At 36.2% G+C, this 14183-nt stretch overlaps 1 protein-coding gene across 1 annotated transcript in view; it reads right to left on the bottom strand.

Moving 5' to 3' along the window:
* Positions 1-2532: 2532 nt before the first annotated feature.
* CAMSAP2 (calmodulin regulated spectrin associated protein family member 2) overlaps positions 2533-14183 on the bottom strand; it is a 119557-nt gene continuing 107906 nt past the window's right edge. Inside the window, 7 exon segments of the mRNA XM_010362669.2 lie at positions 2533-5504; positions 5836-5954; positions 7132-7247; positions 8390-8462; positions 9802-10022; positions 10635-10771; positions 12993-14182. Of these exon segments, the coding sequence (XP_010360971.2) occupies positions 5199-5504; positions 5836-5954; positions 7132-7247; positions 8390-8462; positions 9802-10022; positions 10635-10771; positions 12993-14182 (2162 nt within the window). The 3' untranslated portion in view covers positions 2533-5198.

Here is a 14183-nt window from a genome sequence, read left to right as displayed (position 1 = left end):
TCTTATTCCACAACATGTACAACGCAGTGGGAAACTCTGTACCACATGGCACGGTAAGGGGATTTGAAACCAGAAGCCTTAGATGCCAGTTGTAACGCTGTCACTTACTAGCTTTGAGTCCCTGGGACAGCTACTAACCTTTTAAAAGTCTCATCTTCCTCATCTGTAGAATGGAGATGTAAATGCTCACTTCCTCCCAGGCAGCAGCAAGTTAAAAGAGAAAGCAAAGCAAAGAACCTTTTAAATTATAAAGCAATTTTTTTTTTTTTTTTGAGAGTGAGTCTCACTCTGTCGCTCAGGCTGGAGTGCAGCAGTGTGATCTCGGCTCACAGCAAGCTCTGCCTCCCGGGTTCACGCCATTCTCCTGCCTCAGCCTCCCAAGTAGCTGGGATTACAGGAGCCCGCCACCACGCCCAGCTAATTTTTGAATTTTTAGTAGAGACAAGGTTTCACCATGTTGGCCGGGCTGTCTCTGAACTCCTGACCTCAGGTGCTCCACCTGCCTCAGCCTCCCCAAAGTGCTGGGATTACAGGCATGAGCCACAGTGCCTGGCCTATAAAGCAGTATTTAAGTGGATGGTTTCTTTGGGGGTTGAGAGCCACATTTCCTTTTCTATATAAACACACAAACCCTGAAGTATGAATAACAGGGTCAGCCAGGAATCACAGCAGCTGAATGTAACTGTGAAGTAGAGGTGCTGTAGACAACACATGCCACCTGTGTCCTTTATCTCTGGGATGCCTCTAACACCTACTGAAGGCTGAATCACAGGTTCAACCACCTAAAGCAACAGGTTGGGTTTAAGAAGAATCAAATGAATTAGTAGCCTAAGGTACCATAGAGGCTTTGCTTAATGTGTTAAGAAAAAAAATCTTAGTGAGTCTTAAAACATTTCTTAATTTGCTTTTCACCTCTTCAATGGAAAGTAGTAATTGCCCCCATTTGCCTGACATAAATAAGCCACTGTAGGTGGAGATAACTTCGGTTATGAAGTTATCTGCTTTTAGCTCTTGTTGTGACACAAATCACCACAGTGATTTAAACACAGGTACAAAACTAATCTTTGTTGTCTAAGCATATGGCCATGAGTTGCCAGACCTATATGCCCACAGGGGCAAAAAGGAGGTGACTGAAACTAGATTCTTGATCTCCTTATTTGAAGAGCAACTGACATACCTTCTGTGTACTTCCCCCACCCCATCACATTAGGCAAAATCATTAATATCTCATTTGTTTCTTTTAAGATATGTTTCTTAAGCATCTATATACTTCTGAGGGACGATAGAATTTCATACTCATTTTATAGATGTGTTTTTCCAATAGCCAATTCCTAGGTCATAACATTACAACTACATTTCCTTTGCTGAATTTTATTATAATCTTCCTGTATAGACAGATCATGAAATAAAGGTGTTTGTTTCTATTCAATATAGAATATTTTCCTTTGCCCTAGTTAAGAAGTATCAATTTCAGTCATAAAGCAACACATTCTTATTGTGTAGGGGGGGATCTAGGGTTTGTGTACGCTTTTTTTTTTTTTTTTTTTTCCCCGAGACAGAGTCTTGCTCTGTCATCCAGGCTAGAGTGCACAGGTGCGATCTTGGCTCACAGCAACCTCCGCCTCCTGGGTTCAAGCAATTCTGCCTCAGCTTCCCGAGTAGCTAGGATTACAGGCATCTGCCACCATGCCTGGCTAATTTTTTTTTTTTTTTTTTTTTTTTTTTTTTTTTGGTAGAGACAGGATTTCGCCATGTTGGCCAGGCTGGTCTCAAAACTCCTGACCTCAAGTGATCTACCCGCCTTGGCCTCCCAAAGTGCTGGGATTACAGGCATGAGCCACCGTACCTGGCATTGTGTACATTTTTCTAATGTTGCCTGGGTCTTAGGGTTAAATATTTTTATTTCTGAAAATTAAAGTACTAGTAAATATTGTGGAAGTATAGCTGTGTCCTGAAGATACAGAACCTATCAAAAAGGTCCCAAGGTAGAGAACCACATTTATGTCTACTAACCACATATTTCTTCAGGTGTATAATTATGCATGAAGATTATTTTATAGTTTTGTTATCAGATCTTTTTTTTCTTAAAAAACACTTTTTTCTTTGTTTTGAGTAAGTAGAATCAGCAAAATCAAACTGAAACTTATAAAATAATGGTCAAAAACTAGCTTCTCATGGCTACTCTAGATCAGTGAATTCACTGGCCATTCAGTTTCAAAGACATAGAGCACTAATTCTGGTACAATTCACCAAAAGATAGTGAATTAGTATGAGTAAGATTAATGTAAGATAAGCACATTTATAAATCATACTATGTACACCGTCTGAGCTAAGCACAGAAAGTTACAGACTTTTTAACATTGCCTTAAGTTAGTATTTTTAAAAGTCTAATTATTTCAAGTTGCCTGTTATGAATATTCAAGTTATTAAATTTAAACATAGGTTAGGGGATAGAAAAACTATGTAATGAGTTCTCTCAAGTTCAAATAATTTTACTAAAAACTACATTTTATTCAAGAGACAGGAAAGGAGTCATTTGGTGCCATGCTTTTATTCAAATGAAAGGGGAAAAACTACACTGTACGAGGAAATAGCAAATATGACAGTATTTTACAGCACAGCATCTTAAAAAACAAAAAACCTGTAAGCAATGCTCTAGAGTGGACAGGTAAGCACACCATACACTGTACATTGCTCAACAGTGTCCATAAACCATAATTAAATAGCTGAATTTGGCTTTAAACAGCCAAATAAAACTGTAACAGTCATTCTAATACAAAATGGAAAAACCAGGAAGAACTAAAGGCTTTCCAAAGCTGTGTCAAATAGCAGAATTTGACAGGCTGCACTGGTAATCACAACAAATGTTTGGCAAACTTAATGGAATAGTTATCATAATACTTTGACCTCTGATGATGAAAGCACCAGTGTGTTTCAGTAAGGTTGACGAAAATCCCCAGACTTTATGAAATGGCATATTTTTCAACTGTATAATTTTAAAAACATAATTCAAAAAAAAAAAAGCTGCACCATAATAAAAAAAATCTGCAGACTTAAAGAAATATATCCATATTCCTTCTGCATTAATAAAGTAAAATCTTATACTGAGAGCAATGAACTCTGTGGCAATATTCACATTCTACCTTTAGACCTTATAGACATTCAATTCAACTGTTGGACACACACAAATTTAAGAATAAAGGGTGGTCCTGTTTAGTTTTAAATAGTTTCTCCATTGTCTTGCATCCAATTTTCTTTATATAATAGCTAAGTAATATCAAAAAGATTGCTTTGATGAGGGAAATTTAGTTAATATTGAAATGAACAAATTTAGTAATATAAAATGCTTATTAAATTATCCTTTTGACTACTATTCACGTTTTGATTAGATTCATTTATAATTTTTTAAAGTAGTTTTAATCTAAATGTATATTTGACAATCATTTCCTTCTAACTGTGATAGAAATTATTGTCTAAAAGGTAAAATGTGCAATTCCCCATTTTTAATATCCATATGTTATATACACAATATGTATACACTTAAAATATAAGAGTTACATATCCTGGTCTCTTACATGCAAACAGTAGATCACAAATAGTTCTGAGCTACACATGTATCTTGCACAGGTATTGGAAAAAAATCTGTGAAATTTTTTTACAGTTTTAACAAATATACATAAATATAAGAACATAAATTACAGTAAAATATTGACAGCATTTGAGAAAATGTTGATAACCCAGATGCACTGATGCCTAAAGGCCTTATAATAATAGAAAAGTACAGCTCAGGGACATCTCATTCCTACTCTTTTTTTTTTAAAATAAGTAAATACATCATATGAGACATTAGTTCTTTCTCTAAACAACTCAATTAGAGAAATGTATATATTTTTCTCTCTACTTCCCATGAAAGAAAACAAACTACGCATCTCATTTATGATACAATACTGTCTTCCCCCCCTAGTTTACACAGTTGTCACAACACTGAAACATAACAGGGTCACATAATCATTCAAGTCTTTTCCTGAGAATGAAGTTTTTCCCCAACTAACCCTCTGGTATACACTGTTAAAGAACAAAGATCATGTAGAGGAGATTTCAAGTGTATACTTAATCTAAGCCATTCCACTTGAAAAGGATTAAAACGAAGAAAAACCCAATATAAGTAAAATAATGTGAAGCTATTTTAAAATTAAAATGTAGCCCTTTGTACATGTTTAAAAATTCTAAATATAATTTTATATGAGTTATAAATATAATGTAAAGACTTCTTGAGAACTTGTTTCAGGAAGTCTTACATCTTCAGATTGAAAGACTACTCTCAAAGTGTCATTCACTTCTGCCAACTTATAAAGTGACTTACTTTAAAAGAGATAGAAAGCCTTTTTTGTTAAAAGAACAATCTAAATTATTCTGAGTTGGCCAGAAGTGGTGTAAAAACAGCACTGATTTAATCAGCAACTTCTTATAACATATTCTTGGTTAAGCTCATGTGGTTTAAAGCGAACCTACTAGCAGCTCTTTACAACACCTCCTCTTATTTAATAGAGAATGTTAATACTTGAGTGAATAATAAATAGAGTTGTAAATACTTAGCAGAATAATTTTTGCAAATGCGGTAACACCACTAAAATATGAGGGTTACTGTAAAACTAAACACTAGTGTTTCTCTTAACATCATAAGAAAGGTGCGAGTTACTTCTGAAGGTATATTTCCTACTCTCATGATCTCCACATGAAACAAAATACAAAGGTATCTTAGAATAAACCCCCAGGAGAGAAAAATAGCAAAATAAACCATCTGAAGACAAGAATATACATTAAAAGGTTAAAAAAAAAGCAACAAATAAAACACATAATTTGTAATCTTAACCATATTTCAATAACAAATCCAACTAATATCCACGAAAATTCAGTGCTTTAATGTATCTAATATCAAGCAAGTGAACCTGATAACACATACAAATCTCCATTTGTGAATTAAAACATTTCCTTCATCACTTGGACTTATCACCTAAGTGAGAATCTTCTGCACTCCAAAACACTGTGGTTTACATTCCAGTTGTTCATGACAACAGAGCTTAATGTCTAGTTTTAATTAATAAAAGTCTTGTTGGCAATTAGAAAGATTTTCTATAGGCAGGAAACATGAAGTGCAAATTTACCATGAATGTTCTGAAGCAAGCATTTCCCAACTTCTAAGCCTTAGTGGGTAACAGTTTTTTGGGTGTTACTGGTCTTTTGGTCTGCCATAAATGGCTATGAATGGTAATTGCATCGACACTGGCAGATAAAGTTTTAGCGGGTATGTGGCTAAACTGTTTCCTGTCAGAATTATATTTGTAAAGTCCTTCAATCATTTTTTTAGTGATAGATTTAGGGCCTATCCCAGTCAGTTTATTGATTTCTTCGGTTTCTGGGCAATAAGTATACAAAGATCTGAACTGGCATCCTGAATCCCGGAACAAGATCAAGAAGTTGTTGGCGTCTGATTTCTCCATTTCCTTTAAAATAAAAAACAAAAACAACATAAAACCACCAATAAAAACCCTTTATTTTGCTGAATAAAGTTTATATAATTATGTTAATTTCTTAGTCACATTTTATAACATTATTACAATGACAAATTTTAAAGCCTATTGCTGCTAGTCTTTAATCAAATCTGCAGGCTTCCAGAACCCAATGTGAAAGTAAACTAAATCTGATAATGAAAACGTCTAGCTATAGATCTTTTTACATGCTGTTGAAATTCTAGGCCCATGAGAGTACATTCTCTTGAATGGATAAAAGACTTCTACAGTTCGCCAAATTTAATTTTCATGCAAACATGCTTACCTCCAGTATTTTTTTCTTCTGACCTTCATTTACTTTTCCAGCCAAACAGCAATGAGCTAAAGCATTCTGTATTATGTGCTTATTGGATTTTGCACTGGGTTCTTTGTAGAGCTTTGGTCCTATGGTAGGGATTTAACAACAATAATAAAAATAACATTCCTAAGTCAGAAATACTACTATTTTAAAATGATGTAATTGTTCCTACACTGCTGAAATACTGTAATAGAAGACCAAATTCTGTGCTTAAAGGCCTCTTACTGGCTGCAATCCAACCAAAACATTGTTTTATCCACCCAGAGATATGGAGGATGTTCCTATGGCCTTCTGGAGTACCCTGTGAGAGCAGTACTAAAAATAAAATATTGCTGTAACTGTCATACTGCCTATTTAACCTTCTTTCTTAAATCTATAAGGTTACTGGTTAGCTTAGAGTCTAATGGGTCCATGAGTAATTTAAGTCTTTTCAAAAGGCAAAAAATACCTTTCTTTTTCAGATTGTTCAACTGAACTAACATAGAGAAGCAGAGGGAGTAACATGGAAATACTGTCAAATCCCAGGCCTTAAAGGCTGTCAGACTGGCTGTAGGAGGTAGTATTAAAAGCCACAGAGTGGGTCTCCAGCAAGTTCTAACCTCTAGCCTTTCTAGGGTTTCCACTTCCACTCTATCATGGATAGATGGAGGCATCTCCTTTTCCCTCTGCTCTTCCCCATACATGTTCTCCCATGCCTTCCTATCTTACCTCTCAACATGCTGCTGACATTTCTTCTGATTTCTCTTCTGCTTCATTTATTTATAAGTCTCCTTAACCCACATTCTACTCTTCATTGCTTTTATTCCAATCATGCCTATCTAGAAGCTAGAAGAGGACTTGGTGGGGATATGTGAGGCTAAATACCTTCCTAGATTCAATGCATTCTTATCTTTGAGAGCCTCTTAATACTTGCTAAAGGTGCACAATTCTGGATACCTGAAATCTCAGTATTAGGGAGAGGACTTGGTAGATTCTAGCCTTTACTCAGTACTGAGGAACTATGTAGAACTTCTCTAAAACTTCTGCAGACCCAAACTACACACAGAAATGGCCAGCATTGGTTACAGGGATGAGATATAAGTGGCATCAATAATTTTGTTTAGAAACTTACTCAACTACCTGAAAGTGACCACCTGCATTCATTGTTTATTAGTCACCTGCGTTTAAGGCCCAAAGGTGAGCCAATAAAATTTTCTTTAGTACAGCCTCCATTTAAGAGTGTGTTAAATTCAAATATTTCTCTAAAAATGTACAGACACTAACCTGTATATTCCGTTCCAGAAGCCACTGAAGAAGTTGTTGATGCATTTTCCCAGTCTTTTTCTCCATTTCGACTGCCACAACGACTTGGAGATAAGAAGCCTTCTACAGACTCTGATCTAATTAGAAAATAAAATATATTTTATGTCTCAGAGAAAAAATGGGGCCCAGATGGTATACGTGAAAGTACCAACCAAAATCAACCTAAAGGCCTAAAAACAGTATGATGAGGCCGGGCGCGGTGGCTCATGCCTGTAATCCCAGCACTTTGGGAGGCCAAGGCAGGTAGATCACAAGGTCAGAAGTTCGAGATCAGCCTGGCCAATATGATGAAACCCCGTCTCTACCAAAAACACAAAAATGAACTAGGCGTGGTGGTACGCGCCTGTAATCCCAGCTACTCAGGAGGCTGAGGCAGAAGAATCGCTTGAAGCCAGGAGGCAGGGGTTGCAGTGAGCCGAGATCATGTCACTGCACTCTAGCCTGGGCAATGGAGCAAGACTCCGTCTCAAAAATAAATAAATAAATTAATTAATTAATTGAAAATAAATAAATAATAAAAAATAATATAACATTGTCTTATTCACGGCTACACATCCAAGTTCCTAGAACACAGTAAGCATTCTATAAATATCTATGGAAAGAATGAATGTTTTTCAATGTGAAAATAGGCAAATAACACAAAGGATGGTAATACAAAGATAAGAACTCGAAGATGATGATTGTCACTAGAAATGTTCTCTTCTGATATGATATTATAGTATAAAGTAATAAAATACTGACTTTTAGCTTCTAATCTATATACTAGAGAAAGAAAATACAAACGAGATCTTTCCTAAGTCACAGGCAACCCACTTTGGAATTATTCTAATGGGGAAAACTCCTTTGTATTAGTGGGTGATAGACTAGAGAAGGTGGTACTCTCATTCTACTGACTGTGATTTAATAATAATCATATTAGGAATTACTGATGTACAATTACTGTTAATGTTTCATAGCTTATAAAAAGTATGTTATCAATGTCAATAATTCTAAATTCTAAAAGACAAAAAGCACTGAAAAATGAACAGACCTTTTTACATAATTTCTTTTAACAGAAACTCAAATGGTCCTAAGTCAGCAAAACTTAGAAAAATTTGTGATTATGATTTAGTCATTACAAAATATAAAATAAAAACACAAAAGAATTTTTACTTAGCGTCTGTGTTACTGCAGGTACTATATTCTTTTCTGTAAAAATATTCGTATGTTATGGATTTACCTTGGCGTCCTCTTGCCTGAATGTACACTCTCGTTATCACCTGTGTTCAGCGATGCCAAAGAAAGGCTAGAGACTGAAAAAACACGATAAATTCATGATCCTGAATAAAAACAAAATTAGAAATTTAAAAGGAGCAACTAGCAAAGAGTCTGTTCATTAGATAACACCAGCATATAAAAATTGAGCTTCTATAGTTTCTTTTCCTTTTCTCTGTACTTTTAATTTAAACACATAATATGCTTGCATGCATATATACACAATCTATTTAAAATTAGCAAGGAACCTACTTTTAGGAAACAATGATAAAACTAACTTGCATTCCAAAAGGAAAGTGTTAATATGAGACATGATACTGTGATCCTACAGAAAAAAAAAAAAAAAATTTCATAGTATCTAAATTCTAGGTAGAAAATTATATCAATTAGTTTTACAGGCCTGAATACAGAGTTCTCTTTAAATAGTCAATATTATGTTATTTTTCCTCAGGTTTGGTATAACTATGAGAATTCTCTAAAAAACTTCCACGGCATTTGGTTTTAATAAAGATTTCTTTTCTTTTTACAAATTTATCCCTGCCCAAGATTTTTTAAAAATAAAGAGTATGGCGAGGCACAGTGACTCACACCTATAATCCTAGTACTTTGGGAGGCCAAGGCAGGCCAATTACTTGAGCCCAAGAGTTCGAGACCAGCCTAAACAACATGGTGAAACCCCATCTCTACAAAAAATACAAAAAAATTAGCTGGGTATGGTGGCACTCACCTGTAGTCCCAGCTACCCAGGAGGCTGAGGTGGGAGGATCACCTGAACCCAGGCAGGTGGAGGCTGCAGTGAGCCATGATCACACCATTGCACTCTAGCCTGGGCAAGAGACTGAGACCCCGTTTCAAATAATAATAATAATAATAATAATAAGAAGAAGAAGAAGAAGAAGAAGTATGCATATTGACTTTTAAAGGAAATATGTTCTCTCAACTCCAGATATTATAAATTTGGATTTTCAACCATTTCTATCTCGAAGGAGGGATTTATGAACTCTTGATCTTGCATTCTTTATTATACCAACATGTTTCTTGTACATTTCATGCATATAACATTTCTTAAATTTGTAAGTATGTAAAGGGCAGTTAATAGTTCAAGGAGATTATATCTGAGGGCAGAGTTCCCTAATAGATTAATATTTAGATTTGATTTTCATCATTCACATTTGTTCTGCTGAATATATGCATGCACACATAATACATTCAATTCATTAAAAACTTCATTTGCTCATTTTGGTTTTCCAAAAGGGAGCATGCATAATCTCAAAGTGTGTATCCAATTCTGCATATCAAAGTACAACCAAGTTAGTACGACAAACCAACCAAGCTGGTGTTTTTTATGAACAGACTCTTCATAATAAGCTATGTTACCTGGAGGACCCTTTATCGGTGTTTTGGGGGATTCAATATGATCTCTGTGAATAGATTTTGGTCGTTGTTTTTTTTGTTTTACTACTTGAGGACGGGGTTTAATTACTGTATCCATATCTTCCATTAGTTTCAGTTGTTTCCGCCTCATATATTCTTGCCTAATAAATTCTCTGCGTGCTCTCTCATCTTCTTTCTTCTGACGTTCCTCCTCAGTTTTACGCCTAAGAAATCAAATGGTTACAGTATTTATTCTGCATACCAAAGACAAACCACACAGGAGTTATGTATTTGATATGAGAAGGGAGAATTCTATTTCATCACCTTGGGGAATAAATGGTTCATTTAAAAGGTACTTGATTACTTGATGATTCTGCTGAGACATGGGATTAAGCATAAATAAATAAAGGAGGGAAGGAAGAGTCAAAGAAATTAAAAAAAATAAAGGTATTTGAGATAATTTAGGTCGTATGTGTATGTATCTACGCGCGCGTGTGTGTGTATACATGTCTCCCAGGAAAGTTATTTTAATGTTTTTTAAACATTTAAATTAATTATTGAAATTAATGTTTCTAGAGAACTTTACCACGTGATGCCTTAAACTTAAGATAAAAATGTAAAATTAGGCAATACTTTGGGAAAATAAATTGATTTCTACAAAGCACCAAAAAGTAGCACTGATCCAGCTCTCTATCTATACTACAAACTTCTCTGAAAAAAATCTGTTAATAAAAATTAATGAGAGACCACCTCTTTGAGTACTTACCAACTTTTTCTAAATATGCCCATGCATCATTAAAGTTCAGATCTAGCACTGACCCAGCAATTTCCTTTACCTTGTTTCCTCCTTCTTATGCTCCATTTCTGCTTCCAACTGTTGTTTCCGGAGTTGAGTTTCCTTTTCCCTTCTTAATCTTTTCTCCAACAAAGCTGCCCGTTTCATTGCCATATCATTTTCTGCTTTTTGATCATCCTAAGAACGAATTTCATTGAAAACGATGAAACATTTTAGGTACCAATATTCTCATTTTCAACTGTTACAGTCACATTTTGTGGTTAGTTCTATAACTGAAAGTTTGAACTCTCTATTACAACCCTTCTGAATGTGGATGTGGTTCAGGAATTATGAAGGAAGAACTGAACTACAGTGGTAACAGTTCCATCAATAAAAGAGGACACGCAAACTTATTTAATTACACTCTGTCAAAACTTATGAGATTTGCAAAGAACAACCATAAAAACAAAAAAACACAAAAGATTTTTTTAACCCTAACTTAGTAACTTACAGAGTTCCCCCACCAATTTTTAGAATTGCATTTGAATTTTACTTGAAATATAAGCTCAGTAAAAATACCTCAAGCAAAAACATCCCAAAATTAGCCACCCAATGTTGTATCACATAAATGAAACTACTGCTGCATGATTTTGAGTTGAGGTACTGACAGTCTAAGCTGCTTGATAGGTTCTGAAATATAATGAAAATTTTTCCATTGAGGAAAAGACGGGCGTGATTATACTTCTCCTCTACAGCTCTTTTAATTTGAGAGTTAGTTCGTTATCTGTAGGCCTCCTGGGCCTGCCCTAGTTTCTACCTGAATCCTTAGGGCCAGCCCTAGTTCTCAGGGGGCTTCCAAAATGCTTCAGAATTCAGCAAAGTAACAAGCTGGTGTAGAAGTGGTTCACTGTCCTAATGTCTCCTTGTCAACTGTCCCTGCCAATGTGTAATTCAATAAACATTTCTTTGGTGTCTTAATACATTCACAACATAGTGTCAGATATTACATATATTAAAATATACGGTACCTCTGGTCAAGGAGCCTAAAAAAATCACAAGGGGAAGAGGCACAAACAACAGGCTTTGTATAGAAACCCAGAGAGAGATTTAACTCTGAATGGAGAAAGTCAGAAGACACCATTCAAGCAATTAGTTCAAACATTCATATAGGTCTTCATCTATCAAATTACATATATTGTAGTTTGCCAGACACTTTACTATACTATGGGAATTAAAAAGATGCAGTACCTTGGCTGGGCATAGTGGCTCATGCCTGTAATCCCAGCACTTTGGGAGGCTGAGGCGGGTGGATCACCTGAGGTCAGGAGTTCGAGACCAGACTGACCAACATGGAGAAACCCTGTCTCTACTAAAAATACAAAATTAGCCGGTCATGGTGGTGGCACATGCCTGTAATCCCAGCTACTAAGGAGGCTGTGGCAGGAGAATTGCTTGAACCCAGGAGACAGAGGTTGCGGTAAGCTGAGATCGCGCCATTGCACTCCAGCCTGGGCAACAAGAGCGAGGCTCTGTCTCAAAAAATAAACAAATAAATAAAAATAAAAAGATGCAGCACCTCTAGGAGGTCATGGTCTAAGAGACAAAGCAAATCATACGAAACAGTTGAAAACTCCAGGACACAGGACAGGTGTAAGTATATTAAGGATACAATAGATAGACAAATGATGAAACATTTGACCTTGACTGAATTATAAAAGGCTTTAGATGAAGCTTGAAGTTAATCTTAAAGAACAGTACAAAATAAAATTACAGGGAAGAGGCTAGACAAAAAGATTTAGGTAAATCTGTGAAAGTCCCTGAATGTTGTGCTAAAGGGTTTGAATGGCATGATTGGAGACAGATGGCCCAGTCAAGAAGCTGTAACCATAGCCCAGCAGATGAGTAATGGGCTGGTGAAGATACGGAAATGAATGGAATAGAAATGAAGCAACAGAGGCACTGCCTGTGTTACACTAATGATTTTCTTCCCCTTTGTTTCCCTTTCTCTGCAAGGAACAGAGTCTCTAGACGGTCAATTTTAATATCGATTAGTGTCTAGAGTAGCATTCTGTTTAAAAAAATGGCAGTGTTACATGATTAAGAGACAAAATGGAATCACTCTCTGAAGAGAACTGAGTAGCTTAATTTTTAAAAGGCTTTTGTTAAAGTGAGAAAGAGCAGTAGAGGAGCAAAACCAAAGAATATATCTTAACATGTGATAAAAGGATTTACTACAGCTTTGAGTCCATACTGGAAACCACAGTGTGCTTGAATGTGACTACAGTCCACGGGGATGGACTTGTATCAAAAGGGACTGCTACTGAAAGAAGTAATCATGTCAACTGAAAAAAAAAACAAATCCAACACAACCACACTCATCTAATGAAGATGCCCAAAACTATGCAGATTAATACTACACCTTAAAAAAGAATCCACAGCATACTTTCTGGTCATCATCAAATTGTTCTTTATCACTTTCTCCATCATATTTTTCAACAGGTACATCAGCCTTTTCAGGGGGTTTCAAATCTGAGAGGGAAACTTCAATCAGATTAACATTTTTTGGAGCAGTGGGTGGGAAAACGGGTTTAGGAGGGGGTTCTGTGGGTTGATTCAATTGGTCCTCATTTGGTGTCAGACATACAGTCTCTGTGACAGGCAGTGATAGGACTTCAGAGACTGTTGACTCAAAAGGTTTGATTTCCTTTTCTTCTGGATTATGTCCACGCTGTTCCAAAGTCCCTTTGGATTCCAATTCCTCCTTTTTAACTTCCTCTTTAGGTTTGGATTCCTTTAACTGAGGTTCTCCATCATCCCCAAAACATACAAATGACCTAGTCTGAATAGGAACTTGACTTGGTGAAAACCTCCTTAACCGAGGAAGGCTATCCACAGACCGAGGGGGTGTCAAGGTTCGATTCAAAGGTGTTATTTTTAACTCATTTGGCCTAGGAGTCCTTTGATTTTTAACAGAAAAAGATGCGCTTTTCCTGTTAGAAGACTGTGGAGATGGGTGAGTAGGACGAGGGGAGTCTGAGGAGAATGGTGCAATGGCTGATGACAGGCCTGCCTGCTTAGAAGGCTTAAAATCTCTAATCTGTTTCTGTGGAGAGGGTTGTGGAGGTGAAATCACCCAAGATTGTTGCTCTCTCATCTGCATTAACATCTCCTGCTGAAGTGACAAGCGTTGCATTTCTTGTTGTAGAAAATGCAGGGATGAATTTAACTTTTCAATGGATTTGGTATATTCTAAAATCTCTCCTTCATTTAAAGTTTCTTCTGAGGGGCTTGCCAGGTTCCACTGCTTCTCAGGATCAATAGGTGTAGTTGGAGACTTTAGCCATTTGGCTTGAGGATTCTCCATGCTCTCTTTTATATCTGCCAGTGACTTGCTCCTTTGTCCATCAGTTTTTTGTGATTCCTTTTCCTTTGCTCGATCAGTATATACTTTCTCATCTTCTGCACCTGCTGCTTCCTCTCGTAGAGGAGAAATTCCATCCCCTTTCTTTTTCACTACAGTAAGGAATGCTGTCCTTCCCATTTTCTGTCTCTGTTTGGTAAAAGCAGCTTCCATTTTCTTCTTCTGGGCTTCTATAGCACGCCTTTTTCT

This window comes from Rhinopithecus roxellana, chromosome 1, assembly GCF_007565055.1.
Source record: "Rhinopithecus roxellana isolate Shanxi Qingling chromosome 1, ASM756505v1, whole genome shotgun sequence".
NCBI classification, from domain to species: domain Eukaryota; kingdom Metazoa; phylum Chordata; class Mammalia; order Primates; family Cercopithecidae; genus Rhinopithecus; species Rhinopithecus roxellana.
Note: the sequence above shows the minus strand (reverse complement) of the source record. Positions and strands in the feature narration are given on the sequence as shown.